General features: G+C 47.0%; 4 protein-coding genes and 6 non-coding genes across 10 annotated transcripts; 6 read left to right on the top strand and 4 right to left on the bottom strand.

The window, feature by feature from the left end:
- Nucleotides 1-1,185: 1,185 nt before the first annotated feature.
- On the bottom strand, nt 1,186-2,281 carry LOC146988825 (uncharacterized). Its single transcript, XM_085775330.1, has 2 exons — nt 1,603-2,281; nt 1,186-1,250 (listed from the first exon to the last, which is right to left on the bottom strand). The coding sequence occupies exons 1-2, from the start codon at nt 2,279-2,281 to the stop codon at nt 1,186-1,188; spliced, it is 744 nt and encodes a 247-aa protein (XP_085631456.1).
- Nucleotides 2,282-4,796: 2,515 nt separating this feature from the next.
- Nucleotides 4,797-4,869, top strand: trnav-cac (transfer RNA valine (anticodon CAC)). The gene has a single exon. It is a non-coding gene; the product is annotated as a tRNA-Val (tRNA).
- Nucleotides 4,870-5,778: 909 nt separating this feature from the next.
- trnav-aac (transfer RNA valine (anticodon AAC)) lies at nt 5,779-5,851 on the top strand. Its single transcript has one exon. It is a non-coding gene; the product is annotated as a tRNA-Val (tRNA).
- Nucleotides 5,852-6,100: 249 nt separating this feature from the next.
- On the top strand, nt 6,101-6,173 carry trnav-cac (transfer RNA valine (anticodon CAC)). The gene has a single exon. It is a non-coding gene; the product is annotated as a tRNA-Val (tRNA).
- Nucleotides 6,174-7,154: 981 nt separating this feature from the next.
- Nucleotides 7,155-7,227, top strand: trnav-aac (transfer RNA valine (anticodon AAC)). The gene has a single exon. It is a non-coding gene; the product is annotated as a tRNA-Val (tRNA).
- Nucleotides 7,228-7,313: 86 nt separating this feature from the next.
- Nucleotides 7,314-7,385, top strand: trnad-guc (transfer RNA aspartic acid (anticodon GUC)). The gene has a single exon. It is a non-coding gene; the product is annotated as a tRNA-Asp (tRNA).
- A 91-nt stretch (nt 7,386-7,476) lies between these two features.
- On the top strand, nt 7,477-7,549 carry trnav-cac (transfer RNA valine (anticodon CAC)). The gene has a single exon. It is a non-coding gene; the product is annotated as a tRNA-Val (tRNA).
- A 2,835-nt stretch (nt 7,550-10,384) lies between these two features.
- On the bottom strand, nt 10,385-13,836 carry LOC146988818 (uncharacterized). The gene is made up of 3 exons (XM_085775421.1): nt 12,814-13,836; nt 11,532-12,712; nt 10,385-11,433 (listed from the first exon to the last, which is right to left on the bottom strand). The coding sequence occupies exons 1-3, from the start codon at nt 13,809-13,811 to the stop codon at nt 10,385-10,387; spliced, it is 3,228 nt and encodes a 1,075-aa protein (XP_085631547.1). The 5' UTR covers nt 13,812-13,836.
- A 1,203-nt stretch (nt 13,837-15,039) lies between these two features.
- LOC146988817 (uncharacterized) lies at nt 15,040-16,132 on the bottom strand. The gene is made up of 2 exons (XM_085775329.1): nt 15,454-16,132; nt 15,040-15,104 (listed from the first exon to the last, which is right to left on the bottom strand). Exons 1-2 carry the CDS (start codon nt 16,130-16,132, stop codon nt 15,040-15,042), a joined length of 744 nt encoding a protein of 247 aa, XP_085631455.1.
- Nucleotides 16,133-19,604: 3,472 nt separating this feature from the next.
- LOC146988816 (uncharacterized) lies at nt 19,605-22,557 on the bottom strand. The gene is made up of 3 exons (XM_085775420.1): nt 22,034-22,557; nt 20,752-21,932; nt 19,605-20,653 (listed from the first exon to the last, which is right to left on the bottom strand). Exons 1-3 carry the CDS (start codon nt 22,540-22,542, stop codon nt 19,605-19,607), a joined length of 2,739 nt encoding a protein of 912 aa, XP_085631546.1. The 5' UTR covers nt 22,543-22,557.

Below are 22,557 nucleotides of genomic sequence, written 5' to 3'. Positions count from 1 at the left end.
GGTGACCGTGTACTGCTCAGGCCCAAGCAGAGTAACAGGGACAGGGAGCTGTGCTGGAGGGACTGGATAAAACAAGGAGACAAACAGTAGAAAAATCATTATAGTTAGTGTCAAAAGCTTTGATAAAATGAAATGATTATAGCAGAGTTGCAGAGGGGGTTTCTTCACACTGTCTCACCGTCTTCACCTTTGTCCTCAAAAGTCAGGACCTTGCGCGCAGCAGTGAGAGCAGGACTTGTGCTGGGTCCTGAAAAAAATATAATCTTTCTGTTTTGCATTTGTACAGGATATAAACATGGCAACATGTTGGCTAAAGTGAATGAAATGCTTCATGCAATTAGCAGATATGTAGTTAAATGTCAGCTGTATACTACAATGTGACCTGCAGTTGACTCAGTCCTCTCCTCCTCTGTGGGACCTGCAGTCTCCTTCAAGAGGAACGCCAACTGTGGTGGGAGGGGCACAGGTGTCTTCCTCTTAGCTCCTGGTGAGGCTGGAGCTACAGGAGAGTCAAATATAAAAAACAAAACAATTATAATCATATTTAACTCAAGTTAACACATGATTTGTTTACATGGACTGGATTTCTGTGTTTTTACCATGAGCTGGAGATGCCTGCAGTTTAACAGTTGTATCAGGAGGGGGAGCAGATGATGCAGCAGATGGAACTACAAAAGAAAAACAAATTAATCACTTATATTCAGAGTTCACAATGTCATCAGGTGTCGGTGTTAGTAGGAACTCAAACAGCCATAAACTTGCTACTCCCACTTCTCATAACTTCACAAAGTTAAATTGATTAATTACATGGCAGGCAACAAATCAGACGACACTACTCACTAACCTAAGTGGGAGGAGCAGTATGACTCAACGAACAAGCATGCAAGTGTTAGCAGACAAGACTGCTTCATTTGTTTTAAAACAACATGCATGGAGAACAACGGTGTATACTTACCATCTTTGCTGTTGAAATCAGTTCATGGTGGCAGGCATCAATTCATAGTCCATAGGACAGTTAACACAACTCCAGCATAGGGCCGTATTATTAAAGGAACGGGGCCAGAACGTGGCCAGAACAAGGCCAGAACGTGGCCAGAACACAAACATAATAGTTAAAAACAGGCTCAGGTTTGGAGGGCATTTCATCATGTCAAAGAATTGTACTCCAGTCCTGAAACCCTGAATTTAAGAACCTGTCTTTGCTCCTGACGGCACTCCTGGTGTGGTAGCTGCTGCTACTGGCACATCACCTGGTTACACACAGAGAAATGAATAGAGGAGACATCAGATACAAAACATAACCATCATCAATTATGACATTTAGTGTAGAAAAAAGTGTACTTACAGCTCTGCACCTGAAGCTTGGAGGGTGTTATGCTCAGCATCGCTCTCTCCAACTCAGTATCTTCATCCATCACTTTGTTGTACAGAAGTGTGTATAAAACAAGATTTAGTTTGCATTAAAAGAAGCTGTAATTTGTTACATGTAAAGTATATTTCTATATAGATATAGATGATACAGATTTAAAGCACTATTTCTGGCCAGACAACTAACCACCACTAACTTTATATTATGTACAAAATATGAATAAAAGAACTTACCTGTGGGATTGGCTGGGGCACTTGAGGCACTTGTGGAAGCAGCAGCAGACTGTTGCCTCTTCCTCAGGTACTGCTGCAGCTTGGCCATGCGTGTCCCTGGGGCGCAGTTCCTCCCCAGGATGAAGTTGGCGTAGCCATCAGCCCTGCTGTCCCACACCTCCTTCCAGGTGCTCTTGGCCCGGGTGCCAAAGCCCACGAGCTGGTCGTCCTCCGCTGAGCCTGCTGCAACACCCACTTCCTTGGCCTCGTACGCCAGAAGGGACTGGATCTCAGTAAAACCGAGAGCATAGTGGACGAAAGATCTCAGGCTGTCCTTGCTATGCCCCTCGGTCGTGGAGATTCCCATGGCCTCCTCCTTCTGGACGTGCTTGATGAGGTACACTGTGTACCCGATGTCGTTCATCAAGAGCCACCTGAAAGACTTCCCCTTGTACTTGCCAAACTGCAGGATGTAGTCTCCAAGCACCTCCGTCATGTCAGAGGCATCGCCTCCTCTCTGACGGACGAGAGCCAGAGCGTTCTGCCGCACCTGGTCCTCCCTCGTGGGTGCAGACTTGTCCTGCAGAGTGGGGTCGTCCTTGATCCGCCTGGCTTCAGCAGACGGGTCCTGGAGGAGAAACCCAAGTGGTCCCTTGCGGAACACAACACTGAGTCTCCCAGGGAAAAAAGACATCTGCATCGCGATCTGCCATAAAAGAAAAACAGAATTTAAAGTTTATTTTACATTTAAAGTTATGACATTTCAGGTTTGTTTTGCATCACATTTATTTTGTTATTCTATTCATTTAACAACCTGGCCTTTTAAGATGTTGCTGCCGTACATTCTCTTTGATCTCTGAACTTCAAAACAGGTCATGACCCTGTGTGTGTGTGTGTGTGTGTGTGTGTGTGTGTGTGTGTGTGTGTGTGTGTGTGTGTGTGTGAATTCACACATTGGGATACAGGAGGGGGGAGGGTGACAGTTACAGGAGAAGTGGAGAACTACTAGTGTGTGTAACCTGTTTCAGTGTGTATTAATGAAGAGGTTAAAAGAATAAACGTGTGTGTGTGAGAGTGGAAATATGGCGGAAAATTTTATTTTAACAATAATGTAGTCAGACTTTGTCAGTAACTACCAAACGAGTTATCATACAAGCTGTGTACACTATTATATGAATGACCTGTCAACATCGATACTATTCAGATGTAAAGTGAAATGTGAAAAAAAAAAAAATTAATATTCATTCATGAATTGACGCATAACTTCACCGTAGTCTCATAGTAAACTTCGAACCAATGACGACAGGAATAAAGCTGAGCTAACGTCAAGACACGCCCATAACTTTACTGACAAGACGATTTACCGTCATCAACAACAACAACTGTACACAAGAAAATATAAAACCATCATGTTTCATTGTTTATTCTGCGCGGCGTTTTACTACGAGCGCCTTTTTACTACAAGCGCCTTTTTACTACGAGCGCCTTTTTATGAATTACCGGGGGAAAGAAAAAAGAAGCGGGCTAACGTTAACCGGTGACAGATCGGTAACTTATCGTACGGCGCTGTCACGGCAATATCATAACGTTAACTTTATCACACATGTATATTATCAAAAAACAATACTAAGTTAATTCATAGTTCAGTCCGTATTTACACAAAACCCGTTTGACAGAGACAAATCGTACCGAGTGAATGAATGAATAGCGAACAGTAAAGTTTGAATGAGCGCGGAACATAAACCCGGTGATATGACAGTAAACTCATACTGTAGTGTTAAATTTATATATTAAAAAACAGCATCTTACCTTCGATAAATGTACTCTTACGTGAAATTCTCGGCTGTGTCCGTGGGCTCGACTGGTCTCCAACAGAAGTCAGCGTAGAATGAATGACAGCTCATAGAAAACAATGTAAGTGATTGGGAACAGCGCCACCGGGGCGTAGCGGCCAAAAATATATTACATCCGTAGTGGTTTAGCACTACCATAGAGAATGAATGAGAAACGGTTTAGGGATTTTAGCTAAACAATTCCCGGCCTCCGCGCGGAAGACCGGGGTTCGATTCCCCGACGGGGAGGCAGTTATGTTTTGTGGTGTTAAATGTATACGTAAACATGTCTTACCTTTGATAAATGTACTTGAAGTGAAATTCTCGCAGTGTCTGTGGACTCGACTCATCTCCAACAGAAGTCAGCGTAGAATGGATGACGGCTCTTAGAAAACAATTGAAGTGGTTGAGGACAGCGCCACCGGGGCATAGTGGCCAAAAATATATTACATCCGTAGTGGTTTAGCACTACCATAGAGAATGAATGGAAAATGGTTTAGGGTGTGTAGCTAAACAATTCCCGGCCTCTGCGTGTAAGACCGGGGTTCAATTCTCCAACGGAGAGGCAGTTGTGTTTTCTGCTTATTGCAGCTCACCTAAAACTTAGGGGATGTGGTTTTTATAGTGCTCTTACTATGGTCAAATTATGAGGTGTATATGGGCTATGTTATGCAATATGTGCTATGTCATGGGATATGTGCAAAGCTGTTATGTTACGTATTTGCTGGGTTGGTATGGCTGAGGTTGTATTGTTTGTTGTCCCACTTAAAGGACAATTCCAGGCGAATTCAACTCGGGGTGTATTTTCATATCATTTTAGGTCTAAAAGAATGAATCTGAAGATTTTCAGTTTAATCGCTCCTGTTTTGCGGTAGTTGCGTCTGTCCCCGCATCGCCACGGCAGCAATGCTTGGGCAATGGGAGTGGATGTAAGTTCCGCTGTTTAGGCTGTTTCCAGCCCTCAAAGCCGCAATTTTTTTCCACAGACAGCATCAGATGGCTACTCAAACATGCACCGAGAAGTTTATTTACTTCAAGCAAGCCGACATGTTTGTAAAACTAGATCTAATTCAAAGTCTCCTGGAGTCTCGCGCGAGCCCGAAGTTGCAGTGCTGGTGTATTCAGGCGCAGTAGGAGCTACCGCTTGTGTCATAAACACAGGAATTTCAACTCTTTACTTGCTTGAAGTGTACATTTTTTTCCACAGACAGCGTCAGATGGCTACTCAAAGATGCGCCGAGAAGTTTTTTTTACTTGAAGCAAGTAAAGAGTTAATCGATTCCCCGACGGGGAGACAGCTGTGTTTTCAGCTTATTGCGGCTCATCCTAAAACTTAGATGTGGTTTCGCCTCCTCAGTTTGCAAGTGGGTGCATGTGGGTATAGTTTCCGTAGTGTAGTGGTTATCACGTTCGCCTCACACGCGAAAGGTCCCCGGTTCGAAACCGGGCGGAAACAAAGCAATTTTCTCAGGGTTTTATAAAACAAGCAAGATATGGTCAGGTTACGACTGGACACAGCTGTCACCACTACATCAATCCTCGTTGATATAGTGGACAGTAGGGCAAGTGTCAACTGTGCAGACTTCCACTCCTGCCTTCAGTCATATTTCGCAGGCTGTAGACCTCGAAGCGGTCCGTATGGAAGTGGAGCTCCCGGACGAGCTGGTACTCCCCCAATTCCTGCCTTGCCATCAGGATCGGGTGGACGCACACCCTTTTCTTTGCAGCTGCTGCTGCTCGTCTCCTCCTCAGGAGAATTAAAGCAAGAGCTCTTTGCTGCGACACACATTGTCGATCATCTTCTCAATTGCGACTCACGTTGCTGGGCGGCACAAGTCTAGTCACAGACATTCAATATAGCATTATAATCTTATCAGTTAACGGTTATTGCCATTGTTAAGTGGTCAACATGTGTCCACTTCTGTTTGTGAACAACGTCTGCTGTGTGTGTTTGCGTAATCAACGGTATGTTGTAAGTGTCGACGTGATCAATTATGTTGATTAATCGGAACAGCCCTATTGGACGGTATCTCCGCCTGTCATGTGGAAGACTGGGGGTTCAATTCCCCAACGGGGAGACAGTTGTGTTTTCAGCTTATTGCAGCTCACCTAAAACTTAGGGGATGATAAAACTTAGACGTGCGAGGGGGGCGCCTGCCACTGTCACGCGCCAAGCTCCAATTGAAAAATGTTTAATCTGGGTGCAGCACACTGTGACGACATCTTGGCGCGTCCAATAGGAGAGAAGCTGGTTCTGAAAAAAAAGTGCACTGAAGCAGAGCGGTGGGTGCAGTGCAAACCGCGTTCGGTGTGAAGGGCCCTTAAGGGGATGTGGTTTCACCTCCTCAATTTGCATGTGGGTGCAGTTTCCGTAGTGTAGTGGTTATCACGTTCGCCTAACACGCGAAAGGTCCCCGATTCGAAACCGGGCGGAAACAAAGCAATTTTCTCAGGGTTTTATGAAACAAGCAGGATATGGTCAGGTTGTGACTGGACACAGCTGTTCCCTCCACATCAGTCCTCGTTAGTATAGTGGACAGTATCTCCGCCTGTCACGCGGAGGCCGAAGACCGGGGTTCGATTCCCCGACGGGGAGACAGTTCTATTTAAAGCTTATTGCAGCTCACCTAAAACTTAGGGGATGTGGTTTCGCCTCCTCGATTTGCACGTGGGTGCATGGGGGTATAGTTTCCGTAGTGTAGTGGTTATCACGTTCGCCTCACACGTTAAAGGTCCCCGGTTCGAAACCGGGCGGAAACAAAGGGTTTTATAAAACAAGCAAGATATGGTCAGGTTACGACTGGACACAGCTGTCACCACCACATCAATCCTCGTTGATATAGTGGACAGTAGGGCAAGTGTCAACTGTGCAGACTTCCACTCCTGCCTTCAGTCATACTTCGCAACAAAATGTTACACTGGAGGACTGACAGTATGCCAGTTATGCAGCGCAGTCCCCATGACGGACATCTGCCTGTAAGGACGGTGACGGTTAAAAAAAACCCCCCAAAAAGTCAGTCGCTCCGCTCTCTCTCCAGCCGGTTCACCCTCTCTCTTCAACATGTGAAGCTCTAACCTCCATGTGAGCACCGTCAGCTGAGGGAGAGCTCAATGGATGTGGACCTGCTCAGCTGCAGCAGCGGTGTGTTTTATAACAGCAAGAAAAAAAAGAAAGAAAAAAAGACACACATCGTCGATCGTCTTCTCAATTGCGGCTCACGTTGCTGGGCGGCACAAGTCTAGTCACAGACATTCAATATGGCATTATAATCTTATCAGTTAACGGTTATTGCCATTGTTAAGTGGTCAACGTGTGTCCACTTCTGTTTGTGAACAACATCTGCTGTGCGTGTTTGCGTAATCAACGGTATGTTGTAAGTGTCGACGTAATCAATTATGTTGATTAATCAGAACAGCCCTGTTGGACGGTATCTCCGCCTGTCATGTGGAAGACTGGGGGTTCAATTCACCAACGGGGAGACAGTTGTGTTTTCAGCTTATTGCAGCTCACCTAAAACTTAGGGGATGATAAAACTTAGACGTGCGAGGGGGGCGCCTGCCACTGTCACGCGCCGAGCTCCAATTGAAAAATGTTTAATCTTGGTGCGTCCAATAGGAGAGAAGCCGGTTCTGAAAAAAAAGTGCGCTGAAGCAGAGCGGTGGGCGCAGCGCAAACCGCGTTCGGTGTGAAGGGCCCTCCAGGGGATGTGGTTTCACCTCCTCAATTAGCATGTAGGTGCAGTTTCCGTAGTGTAGTGGTTATCACGTTCGCCTAACACGCGAAAGGTCCCCGGTTCGAAACCGGGCGGAAACAAAGCAATTTTCTTTTTTTTTTTTTTTTATAAAAAAAGCAGGATATGGTCAGGTTGTGACTGGACACAGCTGTCCCCTCCACATCAGTCCTCGTTAGTATAGTGGACAGTATCTCCGCCTGTCACGCGGAAGACCGGGGTTCGATTCCCCGACGGGGAGACAGTTCTATTTTCAGCTTATTGCAGCTCACCTAAAACTTAGGGGATGTGGTTTCGCCTCCTCGATTTGCACGTGGGTGCATGGGGGTATAGTTTCCGTAGTGTAGTGGTTATCACGTTCGCCTCACACGCGAAAGGTCCCCGGTTCGAAACCGGGCGGAAACAAAGGGTTTTATAAAACAAGCAAGATATGGTCAGGTTACGACTGGACACAGCTGTCACCACCACATCAATCCTCGTTGATATAGTGGACAGTAGGGCAAGTGTCAACTGTGCAGACTTCCACTCCTGCCTTCAGTCATACTTCGCAACAAAATGTTACACTGGAGGACTGACAGTATGCCAGTTATGCAGCGCAGTCCCCATGACGGACATCTGCCTGTAAGGACGGTGACGGTTAAAAAACCCCCCCCAAAAAGTCAGTCGCTCCGCTCTCTCTCCAGCCGGTTCACCCTCTCTCTTCAACATGTGAAGCTCTAACCTCCATGTGAGCACCGTCAGCTGAGGGAGAGCTCAATGGATGTGGACCTGCTCAGCTGCAGCAGCGTTGTGTTTTATAACGGCAAGAAAAAAAATAAAGAAAAAAAGACACACATCGTCGATCGTCTTCTCAATTGCGGCTCACGTTGCTGGGCGGCACAAGTCTAGTCACAGACATTCAATATAGCATTATAATCTTATCAGTTAACGGTTATTGCCATTGTTAAGTGGTCAACATGTGTCCACTTCTGTTTGTGAACAACATCTGCTGTGTGTGTTTGCATAATCGACAGTATGTTGTAAGTGTCGATGTAATCAATTATGTTGATTAATCAGAACACCCCTATTGGACGGTATCTCCGCCTGTCACGTGGAAGACTGGGGTTCGATTCCCTGATGGGGAGACAGTTGTGTTTTCAGCTTATTGCAGCTCACCTAAAACTTAGGGGATGATAAAACTTAGACGTGCGAGGGGGGCGCCTGCCACCGTCGCGTGCCAAGCTCCAATTGAAAAATGTTTAATCTTGGTGCGTCCAATAGGAGAGAAGCCAGTTCTGAAAAAAAAGTGCGCAGAAGCAGAGCTACAGTCCGATGAGACAATGGAGGAAAAACTAATTTATTTTGTGTCACTGCGCCCAGACCAACTCTGGACAACAGGCTGTCAAACTGCTCCTTGCTCAGCCTGAAGTAGACCTCGAAGCGGTCCGTATGGAAGTGGAGCTCCCGGACGAGCTGGTACTCCCCCAATTCCTGCCTTGCCATCAGGATCGGGTGGACGCACACCCTTTTCTTTGCAGCTGCTGCTGCTCGTCTCCTCCTCCTCCTCAGGAGAATTAAAGCAAGAGCTCTTTGCTGCGACGATGAGAGGTATATCTTGCACAAACTCGGAACCAAACGCGCTGGGGAGAAAACACTTCCTGCTCTGTCGCTTAGCAACGGCGCCAAACATGCGCGCTGCCGCCGTGCTTTGCCACCATGCTGCCCTGCTCTGTGCCCTACCCCATGGTGGGTGCAGTGCAAACCGCGTTCGGTGTGAAGGGCCCTTTAGGGGATGTGGTTTCGCCTCCTCAATTTGCACGTGGGTGCAGTTTCCGTAGTGTAGTGGTTAGCCTAACACGCGAAAGGTCCCCGATTTGAAATTGGGCGGAAACAAAGCAATTTTCTCAAGGTTTTATGAAACAAGCAGGATATGATCAGGTTGTGACTGGACACAGCTGTAATGTCCACATCAGTCCTCGTTAGTATAGTGGACAGTATCTCCGCCTGTCACGCGGGGGCCAGCTGTGAATTCCCGTAACGGAGAAACAGCCAACTTTTTTTCTTTTTTTCAAACTCCACACAGACCCGTGTTCGAATCCCGAGTGGAGCTTCATCAAATTTCATTCTAAATGACTGTAAACTCTTTGAAAACGCTTGAGAAATGTTTGATTAGATTTGGAAATGCACCATTATTTAATTATTATAGTATCATCTTATTGGAAAGTGTACATCCTACTGTTTTAAGTTCACTACACACTTTGCTGTTGTTTTGGCTGCTACTTTGTACAAAGATACAAAGTAGCAGCCAAAAGAACAATATGTGTAATACTGTAGATACAGTAGATAGATAAGACATCATCTTTAGGCTACTCCATCCTTACCTGTATGCAAACTGCAGTGGGTCTAATACAGGGTCTGTACTAATACCATGGACTTTTCAAAACATACTGACGGTAGTAGTAATAGTAATAGTTGTGAGAGTCCTACTTTTCTTTTCTAAGTATTTTAGACTACAGAATTAAATTTTACTCTGAGATATTGAGGTATGAAAAAAATAAAGTAATTAGGCAGAACAATTAACATGTTGATCATATTGACAGTTTTAATATTTACAATGTATCAACATGAAAGAATACTGGAAAACAAGAATATGATGTTGGATTGCAACAGATGTAGGCTACATAAAGATGAAAAGTGGAATATTAAAGGTCAAGACAACTATATACATGTGTATGACAAAATATTTCAAACTTTGTGCACTGTTTTACTGTAAGTTCACTTACACACTTTGTTGTTGTTTTGGCATACAAAGTAGCAGCCAAAAGAACAATATGTGCAATACTGTAGATATAGTAGATAGATAGATAGATAGATAGATATTTACAAATTATTATATTTACATCTACTATATATATGTACATTATGATACAGTAGATAGATAGATAGATAGATAGATAGATAGATAGATAGATAGATAGATAGATAGATAGATAGATAGATAGATAGATAGATAGATAGATAGATATTTACATATTTACAAATGATTATATTTACATCTACTATATATATATGTACATTATGATACAGTAGATAGATAGATATTTACAAATGATTATATTTACATCTACTATATATATGTACAGTATGATACAGTGCATAGAGAGAACATGTAAACATACAAAACAATAACTTGGTTCTCTCTATTCAACATCACAAACTATGTACAACATTTACATACATATTTACAACATATACTGTACATCACTTCTTTCTGTCCTCCACCCATCTCTGCTTCTCTGCCTCATAGAAAGGAGAGGCCTGAAACTCCCCCCAGGTCATCTCCTTGGCCATGCCCTTCTCCTTGAAGAGAGAGAACACCTTGGAGGGGCAGTAAATGTATTTCCCTGCCACTCCAGGGAAGCTGGTGTGGATGTGGGGGCTGTTTGGTCCCTGTTTCACCTCCAAGTGGCAGAATCTGCAGAGGCGGCCTCCTTTCTCAGACTCCGGCCTTTTCCTCTTCTTGTCTGCTCTCTCCTCAGCCCGTTTTCTGGCAGCTTCCAGCTCCCTTTGGAAGAACTCTGTCCCCTGGAACTCTTCAAAGGGCATTCTGGAGTCAGAGAGTCCATCAGCAGCGTAGACCTGGTGCACTTTCTTGGAGCAGTAGAAGTAGCGAATAGGCCCCTGCTGGAAAAAAAAGTGCACCGATGACCCGTCACCCTCATAACGGGACTTCGGCTGTCCGCAGGCGAGACAGGTCTTTGTCTGCCTCTTCTTCTGCTCCTGCTGCTGTTGTTGCTGCTGCTGCTGCCTCTGTTGCTTCTCCAAGATGCTCTCCACAATCTTCTCAATAGAGTCTTGAGACAGAGGTGTGGAGAGAGCAGGTGGATTAACAACAGCTGGCTTCAGAGTGACCACTGGCACACTGGCAGTCTCACTCCCCTCCGACAGAGCGTGCCACAGCTGCTGAGTCTGCAGGAGTTTCTCCTGGCTCGTGTTCAGGGAGGAGCTGGTGTTCAGCAGTTTTGCCAGGTGCTTCACATACCGCGATATGTGCAGCCTGGTGGTGGGGTGCAGCAAGCTGTTGGGATCGGAGGCAGACTGATGGACCATGTCTGCGTACTCCTGATCCACACGCCGCAGCATGTCCTCCTCTCCACGATGCTTCTGCAGCAAGCCATCGATGGCAGCCTTCATCGGTGGAGTCCAGCGTGTGTGGTCCAGCACAAACACACGCCCACCTGTCTTGATGGGACCGGTGCGTGCACTCCGTGGCGATGACCTCAGCGGCAGTGGCAGGGCCTGTGACATTTCTAGAACATAATAAAGCAATAGGACATCCTCAGTTAATCATGTTATTACATTAAAACATAACCCAAACTTTTATACACAAAGAATTATGTCAATTTACCCTGTGCTGCTGGATGATCCTTATCTTCTGCTGGCATTTCGTGCTTCAGCAGCACGCCAGCAGAGAGGACAGGGCCGACAGGCGCAGGAAATGTCAGGCCAGAGGACAGTGTCTGGCTGGAGGAGGGTGCTGTGTCTGGGGCTTGGCCTTTGACAGGAGAGGGTGTCGGCACAGGGGACAGAGGTGGAGGAGAAACAGTTCTGTCTCTTTTCTGTGTCCGGTGTTTGTCCCAGTCCAGAGGCACCGGTCGACAGCCTGGCTCTCTGTACTCAAGGCCGAACCTCTCTCCAGTGTCCCTGTCAGAGAGGCAGAGAGCAGGGTACTTCTGCTGGCCTGTCGCACTCTGGGAGGCAGAGTTCAGCTCGGCAATCAGCGCTGGGTCGAAGACAGCAGGGAGGATGACACCGGGCTGCTTCAGGTCCACCAGCCGCTGGTAGTTCCAGCGCGCCACCCCTGTCATGCCCTGGGCCTGGAACAGCTCAGGGGAGACTTGGGTCCCAGTGACCCAGTGAGCCTGGTGGCAGTGGAACCCCTCCTGCTGTGATGTACCTCTGACTGGGATCCAGAGGGGGACTGCTGCACCTTCCCCAGGTACGTGGTTGAGCTGCAGGGTGCCGCCGTACCTGTACATGATGCCCTCTTTGAGCTCAGGGTCACTCAGGCAACCACGGAGAACGTGGACGCGCTGGATGCGCCACGTCTTCAGCATGGATGCCTTGAAGAGGGGGACGTTGTTGGGGTCCGTTGCCACGTGGAAATGTTGCAGCACTTTCTCCACTCTGTCCAGCAGCTCCATGGGCTGGGGCACTTTGGTCCTGCAGTGCTCGCGGATGTGCTGCTTGGTGGGGTTGGGTGGCTGGATGCCGCAGAACTCATAAGCAGCCCGGAGCTTCTTCAGGTCATCCTGGTCCACCACAGAGAAGGCAGCTGAGAGGAGCTGGCAGAAAGTGCTGAACAGAGGGTGATGCTCAGAGGTGCACTCTCGTGTAAAACGTCTCATGCAGTGGAACAAGTCCAGCTTCACAACGATGTTGCTGTTGTAACACGAGCGTGATGCACAAGAGTTTGCCAGCGGTCCAGAGGTGGCCTCAGCAACAACGGAGGGGGTGGTCTTCCAGGCGTCCCAGTGAAGATGTTCCCCAGGAGCAGAGTCTGGGATCCTAAATGGAGCACAGCAATCCCTAAACACCAAAGAAAGCAAGACGGAGTGCAATTTAGATTAATGAAAGAAACAATTTCTGTTAATTGTATATCAGTGAAAAGACAACATGGCTGTTCTCACCTGTCCATCCAGTGGTAGCCTGCCTTTTCCACTCCGGCGTCGATGTACCTCTTCTGCAGTCCCTGGTACATCGACTCCAAGGACTTCTCAGCCTCAGACTGAACCATCACCCAGGAAGCAATGAGCCAGTTCTCGTTCATCACGGCGTAACTGGACATAACGCCGGACGCCAGCGTTACCTTCCGCGCCACTTTCCTGGTGTGGTCAGATCTGAAGACCTGTCCAAAAGTTCCCTGGAGGAGTTTGGACATGGCCGGCTCCTGGCGTCTGAACTCATCCAGCAGGCAGTCAGTCAGGTAGTGGGCCGACACAGAGACCCCACACCAGCCATCTGGATCCTCGTACGACCCGAAAGCCTGTGGTGTGTTCTCCTTCCTCAGGAACTGCGCCATGGTCTTCTGCCCATACACCCCAGCCTCAGCATCCCTGACACTCTCGATGGCGTGCAGGTATGCCAGGTGAGCTCGCTCATACTTGAGGTGCATGAGCTCGTTCACCTGGTTTGCCATGTCTGTGGGGGACTTGCCAGTGCGCCTCAGCTCATCCATCACAGACTTGCAGATGGCCTTCTTGTAGGTCAGGAATGCAGGCAGGAGGTTGGTGAAGCGCTTGGGCAGTTTCTCCAGCCACCGGGGACTGTCAGCAGACCAGATCCTCCGACAGTCCTTGCAGCAGAGTCGAGAGGAGAAGATGTAATACTGGCCACTGGTGCCAACAATCACCCGGGGCCTGCCCACGCCAGCAGAGACCACCCGAGGATGACGGCAGTCATGGAGGCAAGGCAGGGTGTAATTGTTCCTCAGCCTGACCATGATGTCACTCTCGGGCTTCCAGATAAAGAAGGGGTGCAGCTGGAAGAAGTTGGGAGATGGGAGGTCAGCCACTGTGTCAATGAGCTCCGGCTGCGGAGGAAGACGCCACAGTGAAATGCTGTTTCCTGGGTGACGAACTGGGCGTGACCCTGGCCACAGTCCGAGATCCTGCAGCTCAGTCTTCATCCACAGCCTCTGCTGCCGGGAACAGCTCCAGGTGACCGTGTACTGCTCAGGCCCAAGCAGAGTAACAGGGACAGGGAGCTGTGCTGGAGGGACTGGATAAAACAAGGAGACAAACAGTAGAAAAATCATTATAGTTAGTGTGAAAAGCTTTGATAAAATGAAATGATTACAGTTGCAGAGGGGGTTTCTACACACTGTCTTACCGTCTTCAGCTTTGTCCTCAAAAGTCAGGACTTTGCGCGCAGCAGTGAGAGCAGGACTTGTGCTGGGTCCTGAAAAAATATTATCTTTCTGTTATGCATTTGTATAGGATATAAACATGGCAACATGTTGGCTAAAGTGAATGAAATGCTTCATGCAATTAGCAGATATGTCGTTAAATGTCAGCTGTATACTACAATGTGAACTGACCTGCAGTTGACTCAGTCCTCTCCTCCTCTGTTGGACCTGCAGTCTCCTTCAAGAGGAACGCCAACTGTGGTGGGAGGGGCACAGGTGTCTTCCTCTTAGCTCCTGGTGAGGCTGGAGCTACAGGAGAGTCAAATATAAAAAACAAAACAATTATAATCATATTTAATATGTCATATTTAACTCAAGTTAACACATGATTTGTTTACATGGACTGGATTTCTGTGTTTTTACCATGAGCTGGAGATGCCTGCAGTTTAACAGTTGTATCAGGAGGGGGAGCAGATGATGCAGCAGATGGAACTACAAAAGAAAAACAAATTAATCACTTATATTCAGAGTTCACAATGTCATCAGGTGTTGGTGTTAGTAGGAACTCAAACAGCCATAAACTTGCTACTCCCACTTCTCATAACTTCACAAAGTTAAATTGATTAATTACATGGCAGGCAACAAATCAGACGACACTACTCACTAACCTAAGTGGGAGGAGCAGTATGACTCAACGAACAAGCATGCAAGTGTTAGCAGACAAGACTGCTTAATTTGTTTTAAAACAACATGCATGGAGAACAACGGTGTATACTTACCATCTTTGCTGTTGAAATCAGTTCATGGTGGCAGGCATCAATTCATAGTCCATAGGACAGTTAACACAACTCCAGCATAGGGCCGTATTATTAAAGGAACGGGGCCAGAACGTGGCCAGAACAAGGCCAGAACGTGGCCAGAACACAAACATAATAGTTAAAAACAGGCTCAGGTTTGGAGGGCATTTCATCATGTCAAAGAATTGTACTCCAGTCCTGAAGCCGTGAATTTAAGAACCTGTCTTTGCTCCTGACGGCACTCCTGGTGTGGTAGCTGCTGCTACTGGCACATCACCTGGTTACACACAGAGAAATAAATAGAGGAGACATCAGATACAAAACATAACCATCATCAATTATGACATTTTGTGTAGAAAAATGTGTACTTACAGCTCTGCACCTGAAGCTTGGAGGGTGTTATGCTCAGCATCGCTCTCTCCAACTCAGTATCTTCATCCATCACTTTGTTGTATAGAAGTGTGTATAAAACAAGATTTAGTTTGCATTAAAAGAAGTTGTAATTTGTTACATGTAAAGTATATTTCTATATAGATATAGATGATACAGATTTAAAGCACTATTTCTGGCCAGACAAGAGAACTAACTTTACATATCATGTACAAAATATGAATAAAAGAACTTACCTGTGGGATTGGCTGGGGCACTTGAGGCACCTGTGGAAGCAGCAGCAGACTGTTGCCTCTTCCTCAGGTACTGCTGCAGCTTGGCCATGCGTGTCCCTGGGGCGCAGTTCCTCCCCAGGATGAAGTTGGCGTAGCCATCAGCCCTGCTGTCCCACACCTCCTTCCAGGTGCTCTTGGCCCGGGTGCCAAAGCCCACGAGCTGGTCGTCCTCCGCTGAGCCTGCTGCAACACCCACTTCCTTGGCCTCGTACGCCAGAAGGGACTGGATCTCAGTAAAACCGAGAGCATAGTGGACGAAAGATCTCAGGCTGTCCTTGCTATGCCCCTCGGTCGTGGAGATTCCCATGGCCTCCTCCTTCTGGACGTGCTTGATGAGGTACACTGTGTACCCGATGTCGTTCATCAAGAGCCACCTGAAAGACTTCCCCTTGTACTTGCCAAACTGCAGGATGTAGTCTCCAAGCACCTCCGTCATGTCAGAGGCATCGCCTCCTCTCTGACGGACGAGAGCCAGAGCGTTCTGCCGCACCTGGTCCTCCCTCGTGGGTGCAGACTTGTCCTGCAGAGTGGGGTCGTCCTTGATCCGCCTGGCTTCAGCAGACGGGTCCTGGAGGAGAAACCCAAGTGGTCCCTTGCGGAACACAACACTGAGTCTCCCAGGGAAAAAAGACATCTGCATCGCGATCTGCCATAAAAGAAAAACAGAATTTAAAGTTTATTTTACATTTAAAGTTATGACATTTCAGGTTTGTTTTGCATCACATTTATTTTGTTATTCTATTCATTTAACAACCTGGCCTTTTAAGATGTTGCTGCAGTACATTCTCTTTGATCTCTGAACTTCAAAAAAGGTCATGACCCTGTGTGTGTGTGTGTGTGTGTGTGTGTGTGTGTGTGTGTGTGTATGTGTGGGTCCTGTGTGTGTGTGTGTGTGTGTGTGTGTGTGTGAATTCACACATTGGGATACAGGAGGGGGGAGGGTGACAGTTACAGGAGAAGTGGAGAACTACTAGTGTGTGTAACCTGTTTCAGTGTGTAGGCTATTAATGAAGAGGTTAAAAGAATAAACGTGTGTGTCAGAGAGTGGAAATAAGGCGGAAAATTTTATTTTAACAATAATGTAGTCAGACTTTGTCAGTAGCTACCAAACGAGTTATCATACAAGCTGTGTACACTATTATATGAATGACCTGTCAACATCGAAAAGTGAAATGTGAAAAAAAAAGTTCATATTCATTCATGAATTGACGCATAACTTCACCGTAGTCTCATAGTAAACTTCGAACCAATGACGACAGGAATAAAGCTGAGCTAACGTCAAGACACGCCCATAACTTTACTGACAAGACGATTTACCGTCATCAACAACAACAACTGTACACAAGAAAATATAAAACCATCATGTTTCATTGTTTATTCTGCGCGGCGTTTTACTACAAGCGCCTTTTTACTACGAGCGCCTTTTTATGAATTACCGGGGGAAAGAAAAAAGAAGCGGGCTAACGTTAACCGGTGACAGATCGGTAACTTATCGTACGGCGCTGTCACGGCAATATCATAACGTTAACTTTATCACACATGTATATTATCAAAAAACAATACTAAGTTAATTCATAGTTCAGTCCGTATTTACACAAAACCCGTTTGACAGAGACAAATCGTACCGAGTGAATGAATGAATAGCGAACAGTAAAGTTTGAATGAGCGCGGAACATAAACCCGGTGATATGACAGTAAACTCATACTGTAGTGTTAAATTTATATATTAAAAAACAGCATCTTACCTTCGATAAATGTACTCTTACGTGAAATTCTCGGCTGTGTCCGTGGGCTCGACTGGTCTCCAACAGAAGTCAGCGTAGAATGAATGACAGCTCATAGAAAACAATGTAAGTGATTGGGAACAGCGCCACCGGGGCGTAGCGGCCAAAAATATATTACATCCGTAGTGGTTTAGCACTACCATAGAGAATGAATGAGAAACGGTTTAGGGATTTTAGCTAAACAATTCCCGGCCTCCGCGCGGGAGACCGGGGTTCGATTCCCCGACGGGGAGACACCTGTGTTTTCAGCTTATTGCAGCTCATCTAAAACTTAGGGGATGATAAAACTTAGACCCCGTCGCGCGCCGAGCTCCAATTGAAAAATGTTTATTCTGGGTGCAGCACGCTGTGACGACATCTTGGCGCGTCCAAAAGGAGAGAAGCTGGTTCTGAAAAAAAAAGTGCGCTGAAGCAGAGCGGTGGGCGCAGCGCAAACCGCGTTCGGTGTGAAGGGCCCTTCAGGGGATGTGGTTTCGCCTCCTCGATTTGCACGTGGGTGCATGGGGGTACAGTTACTGTAGTGTAGTTGTTATCATGTTTGCCTAATGCGGGAAAGGTCCCTGGTTTGAAATCGGGCGGAAACAAAGCAATTTTCTCAAGATTTTATGAAACAAGCAAGAGGAGGAAGGGTTGTGACAGGAACACTGACTGTATGGCTGCCTGTGGTCAAACTTTGCCACGGCTGCTGTGTCTCCAAAACCTTCTCTGAGCTGGTGTTCAGAGAAGAGCTGGCATTCTTTAGTTTAGCCAGATGCTTCACATATCTGGAAATATGCTGCCATGTTGTAGGATGAGGGAGGCTGTTCGGGCCGGTGCACTCCCTCAGTACCATGGCTGCATAGTCTGCATCCACCCACTTCAAAATATCTTTCGATCCGTGGTGAGTGATCAGAAGCCGATCGATGGCAGCTCTCATCGGATCCGTCCACCAGCTGTGGTCCAGCACTTGAATAAGACCCCCCGTCTTAATGGGTCCCATAAGTTTGAAACAAGCAAGATATGGTCAGGTTGGGACTGTACACAGCTGTTACTGTCACATCAATCCTCGTTAGTATAGTGGACAGTATCTCCGCCTGTCACGCGGAGGCCAGCTGTGAATTCCCGTAACGGAGAAACAGCCAACTTTTTTTCTTTTTTTCAAACTCCACACAGACCCGTGTTCGAATCCCGAGTGGAGCTTCATCAAATTTCATTCTAAATGACTGTAAACTCTTTGAAAACGCTTGAGAAATGTTTGATTAGATTTGGAAATGCACCATTATTTAATTATTATAGTATCATCTTATTGGAAAGTGTACATCCTACTGTTTTAAGTTCACTACACACTTTGCTGTTGTTTTGGCTGCTACTTTGTACAAAGATACAAAGTAGCAGCCAAAAGAACAATATGTGTAATACTGTAGATACAGTAGATAGATAAGACATCATCTTTAGGCTACTCCATCCTTACCTGTATGCAAACTGCAGTGGGTCTAATACAGGGTCTGTACTAATACCATGGACTTTTCAAAACATACTGACGGTAGTAGTAATAGTAATAGTTGTGAGAGTCCTACTTTTCTTTTCTAAGTATTTTAGACTACAGAATTAAATTTTACTCTGAGATATTGAGGTATGAAAAAAATAAAGTAATTAGGCAGAACAATTAACATGTTGATCATATTGACAGTTTTAATATTTACAATGTATCAACATGAAAGAATACTGGAAAACAAGAATATGATGTTGGATTGCAACAGATGTAGGCTACATAAAGATGAAAAGTGGAATATTAAAGGTCAAGACAACTATATACATGTGTATGACAAAATATTTCAAACTTTGTGCACTGTTTTACTGTAAGTTCACTTACACACTTTGTTGTTGTTTTGGCATACAAAGTAGCAGCCAAAAGAACAATATGTGCAATACTGTAGATATAGTAGATAGATAGATAGATAGATAGATATTTACAAATTATTATATTTACATCTACTATATATATGTACATTATGATACAGTAGATAGATAGATAGATAGATAGATAGATAGATAGATAGATAGATAGATAGATAGATAGATAGATAGATAGATAGATAGATAGATAGATATTTACATATTTACAAATGATTATATTTACATCTACTATATATATATATGTACATTATGATACAGTAGATAGATAGATATTTACAAATGATTATATTTACATCTACTATATATATGTACAGTATGATACAGTGCATAGAGAGAACATGTAAACATACAAAACAATAACTTGGTTCTCTCTATTCAACATCACAAACTATGTACAACATTTACATACATATTTACAACATATACTGTACATCACTTTTTTCTGTCCTCCACCCATCTCTGCTTCTCTGCCTCATAGAAAGGAGAGGCCTGAAACTCCCCCCAGGTCATCTCCTTGGCCATGCCCTTCTCCTTGAAGAGAGAGAACACCTTGGAGGGGCAGTAAATGTATTTCCCTGCCACTCCAGGGAAGCTGGTGTGGATGTGGGGGCTGTTTGGTCCCTGTTTCACCTCCAAGTGGCAGAATCTGCAGAGGCGGCCTCCTTTCTCAGACTCCGGCCTTTTCCTCTTCTTGTCTGCTCTCTCCTCAGCCCGTTTTCTGGCAGCTTCCAGCTCCCTTTGGAAGAACTCTGTCCCCTGGAACTCTTCAAAGGGCATTCTGGAGTCAGAGAGTCCATCAGCAGCGTAGACCTGGTGCACTTTCTTGGAGCAGTAGAAGTAGCGGATAGGCCCCTGCTGGAAAAAAAAGTGCACCGATGACCCGTCACCCTCATAACGGGACTTCGGCTGTCCGCAGGCGAGACAGGTCTTTGTCTGCCTCTTCTTCTGCTCCTGCTGCTGTTGTTGCTGCTGCTGCTGCCTCTGTTGCTTCTCCAAGATGCTCTCCACAATCTTCTCAATAGAGTCTTGAGACAGAGGTGTGGAGAGAGCAGGTGGATTCACAACAGCTGGCTTCAGAGTGACCACTGGCACACTGGCAGTCTCACTCCCCTCCGACAGAGCGTGCCACAGCTGCTGAGTCTGCAGGAGTTTCTCCTGGCTCGTGTTCAGGGAGGAGCTGGTGTTCAGCAGTTTTGCCAGGTGCTTCACATACCGCGATATGTGCAGCCTGGTGGTGGGGTGCAGCAAGCTGTTGGGATCGGAGGCAGACTGATGGACCATGTCTGCGTACTCCTGATCCACACGCCGCAGCATGTCCTCCTCCCCACGATGCTTCTGCAGCAAGCCATCGATGGCAGCCTTCATCGGTGGAGTCCAGCGTGTGTGGTCCAGCACAAACACACGCCCACCTGTCTTGATGGGACCGGTGCGTGCACTCCGTGGCGATGACCTCAGCGGCAGTGGCAGGGCCTGTGACATTTCTGGAACATAATAAAGCAATAGGACATCCTCAGTTAATCATGTTATTACATTAAAACATAACCCAAATTTTTATACACAAAGAATTATGTCAATTTACCCTGTGCTGCTGGATGATCCTTATCTTCTGCTGGCATTTCGTGCTTCAGCAGCACACCAGCAGAGAGGACAGGACCGACAGGCAGAGGGAATGTCAGGCCAGAGGACAGTGTCTGGCTGGAGGAGGGTGCTGTGTCTGGGGCTTGGCCTTTGACAGGAGAGGGTGTCGGCACAGGGGACAGAGGTGGAGGAGAAACAGTTCTGTCTCTTTTCTGTGTCCGGTGTTTGTCCCAGTCCAGAGGCACCGGTCGACAGCCTGGCTCTCTGTACTCAAGGCCGAACCTCTCTCCAGTGTCCCTGTCAGAGAGGCAGAGAGCAGGGTACTTCTGCTGGCCTGTCGCACTCTGGGAGGCAGAGTTCAGCTCGGCAATCAGCGCTGGGTCGAAGACAGCAGGGAGGACGACACCGGGCTGCTTCAGGTCCACCAGCCGCTGGTAGTTCCAGCGCGCCACCCCTGTCATGCCCTGGGCCTGGAACAGCTCAGGGGAGACTTGAGTCCCGGTGACCCAGTGAGCCTGGTGGCAGTGGAACCCCTCCTGCTGCGATGTTCCTCTGACTGGGATCCAGAGGGGGACTGCTGCACCTTCCCCAGGTACATGGTTGAGCTGCAGGGTGCCGCCGTACCTGTACATGATGCCCTCTTTGAGCTCAGGGTCACTCAGGCAACCACGGAGAACGTGGACGCGCTGGATGCGCCACGTCTTCAGCATGGATGCCTTGAAGAGGGGGACGTTGTTGGGGTCCGTTGCCACGTGGAAATGTTGCAGCACTTTCTCCACTCTGTCCAGCAGCTCCATGGGCTGGGGCACTTTGGTCCTGCAGTGCTCGCGGATGTGCTGCTTGGTGGGGTTGGGTGGCTGGATGCCGCAGAACTCATAAGCAGCCCGGAGCTTCTTCAGGTCATCCTGGTCCACCACAGAGAAGGCAGCTGAGAGGAGCTGGCAGAAAGTGCTGAACAGAGGGTGATGCTCAGAGGTGCACTCTCGTGTAAAACGTCTCATGCAGTGGAACAAGTCCAGCTTCACAACGATGTTGCTGTTGTAACACGAGCGTGATGCACAAGAGTTTGCCAGCGGTCCAGAGGTGGCCTCAGCAACAACGGAGGGGGTGGTCTTCCAGGCGTCCCAGTGAAGATGTTCCCCAGGAGCAGAGTCTGGGATCCTAAACGGAGCACAGCAATCCCTAAACACCAAAGAAAGCAAGACGGAGTGCAATTTAGATTAATGAAAGAAACAATTTCTGTTAATTGTATATCAGTGAAAAGACAACATGGCTGTTCTCACCTGTCCATCCAGTGGTAGCCTGCCTTTTCCACTGCGGCGTCGATGTACCTCTTCTGCAGTCCCTGGTACATCGACTCCAAGGACTTCTCAGCCTCAGACTGAACCATCACCCAGGAAGCAATGAGCCAGTTCTCGTTCATCACGGCGTAACTGGACATAACGCCGGACGCCAGCGTTACCTTCCGCGCCACTTTCCTGGTGTGGTCAGATCTGAAGACCTGTCCAAAAGTTCCCTGGAGGAGTTTGGACATGGCCGGCTCCTGACGTCTGTACTCATCCAGCAGGCAGTCAGTCAGGTAGTGGGCCGACACAGAGACCCCACACCAGCCATCTGGATCCTCGTACGACCCGAAAGCCTGTGGTGTGTTCTCCTTCCTCAGGAACTGCGCCATGGTCTTCTGCCCATACACCCCAGCCTCAGCATCCCTGACACTCTCGATGGCGTGCAGGTACGCCAGGTGAGCTCGCTCATACTTGAGGTGCATGAGCTCGTTCACCTGGTTTGCCATGTCTGTGGGGGACTT

The sequence above is a fragment of the Trachurus japonicus genome, chromosome 4, assembly GCF_045865225.1.
Source record: "Trachurus japonicus isolate A0001 chromosome 4, Traja_1.0".
NCBI lineage: Eukaryota > Metazoa > Chordata > Actinopteri > Carangiformes > Carangidae > Trachurus > Trachurus japonicus.
This window is presented reverse-complemented; position numbering and strand designations above follow the sequence as displayed.

Bases quoted from the DNA above. Each gene is read 5' to 3' on its own strand.
- LOC146988825 (XM_085775330.1), bottom strand. From the start codon at position 2,281: ATGCAGATGTCTTTTTTCCCTGGGAGACTCAGTGTTGTGTTCCGCAAG. The intron at 1,251-1,602 runs GTAAGTTCTTTT...GTGTGTAACCAG, and splicing joins TGCCCCAGCCAATCCCACAG to GTGATGTGCCAGTAGCAGCA.
- LOC146988818 (XM_085775421.1), bottom strand. From the start codon at position 13,811: ATGAAGACTGAGCTGCAGGATCTCGGACTGTGGCCAGGGTCACGCCCA. The intron at 12,713-12,813 runs GTGAGAACAGCC...TTTGGTGTTTAG, and splicing joins GGCTACCACTGGATGGACAG to GGATTGCTGTGCTCCATTTA. The intron at 11,434-11,531 runs GTAAATTGACAT...ATTATGTTCTAG, and splicing joins GGATCATCCAGCAGCACAGG to AAATGTCACAGGCCCTGCCA.
- LOC146988817 (XM_085775329.1), bottom strand. From the start codon at position 16,132: ATGCAGATGTCTTTTTTCCCTGGGAGACTCAGTGTTGTGTTCCGCAAG. The intron at 15,105-15,453 runs GTAAGTTCTTTT...GTGTGTAACCAG, and splicing joins TGCCCCAGCCAATCCCACAG to GTGATGTGCCAGTAGCAGCA.
- LOC146988816 (XM_085775420.1), bottom strand. From the start codon at position 22,542: ATGGCAAACCAGGTGAACGAGCTCATGCACCTCAAGTATGAGCGAGCT. The intron at 21,933-22,033 runs GTGAGAACAGCC...TTTGGTGTTTAG, and splicing joins GGCTACCACTGGATGGACAG to GGATTGCTGTGCTCCGTTTA. The intron at 20,654-20,751 runs GTAAATTGACAT...ATTATGTTCCAG, and splicing joins GGATCATCCAGCAGCACAGG to AAATGTCACAGGCCCTGCCA.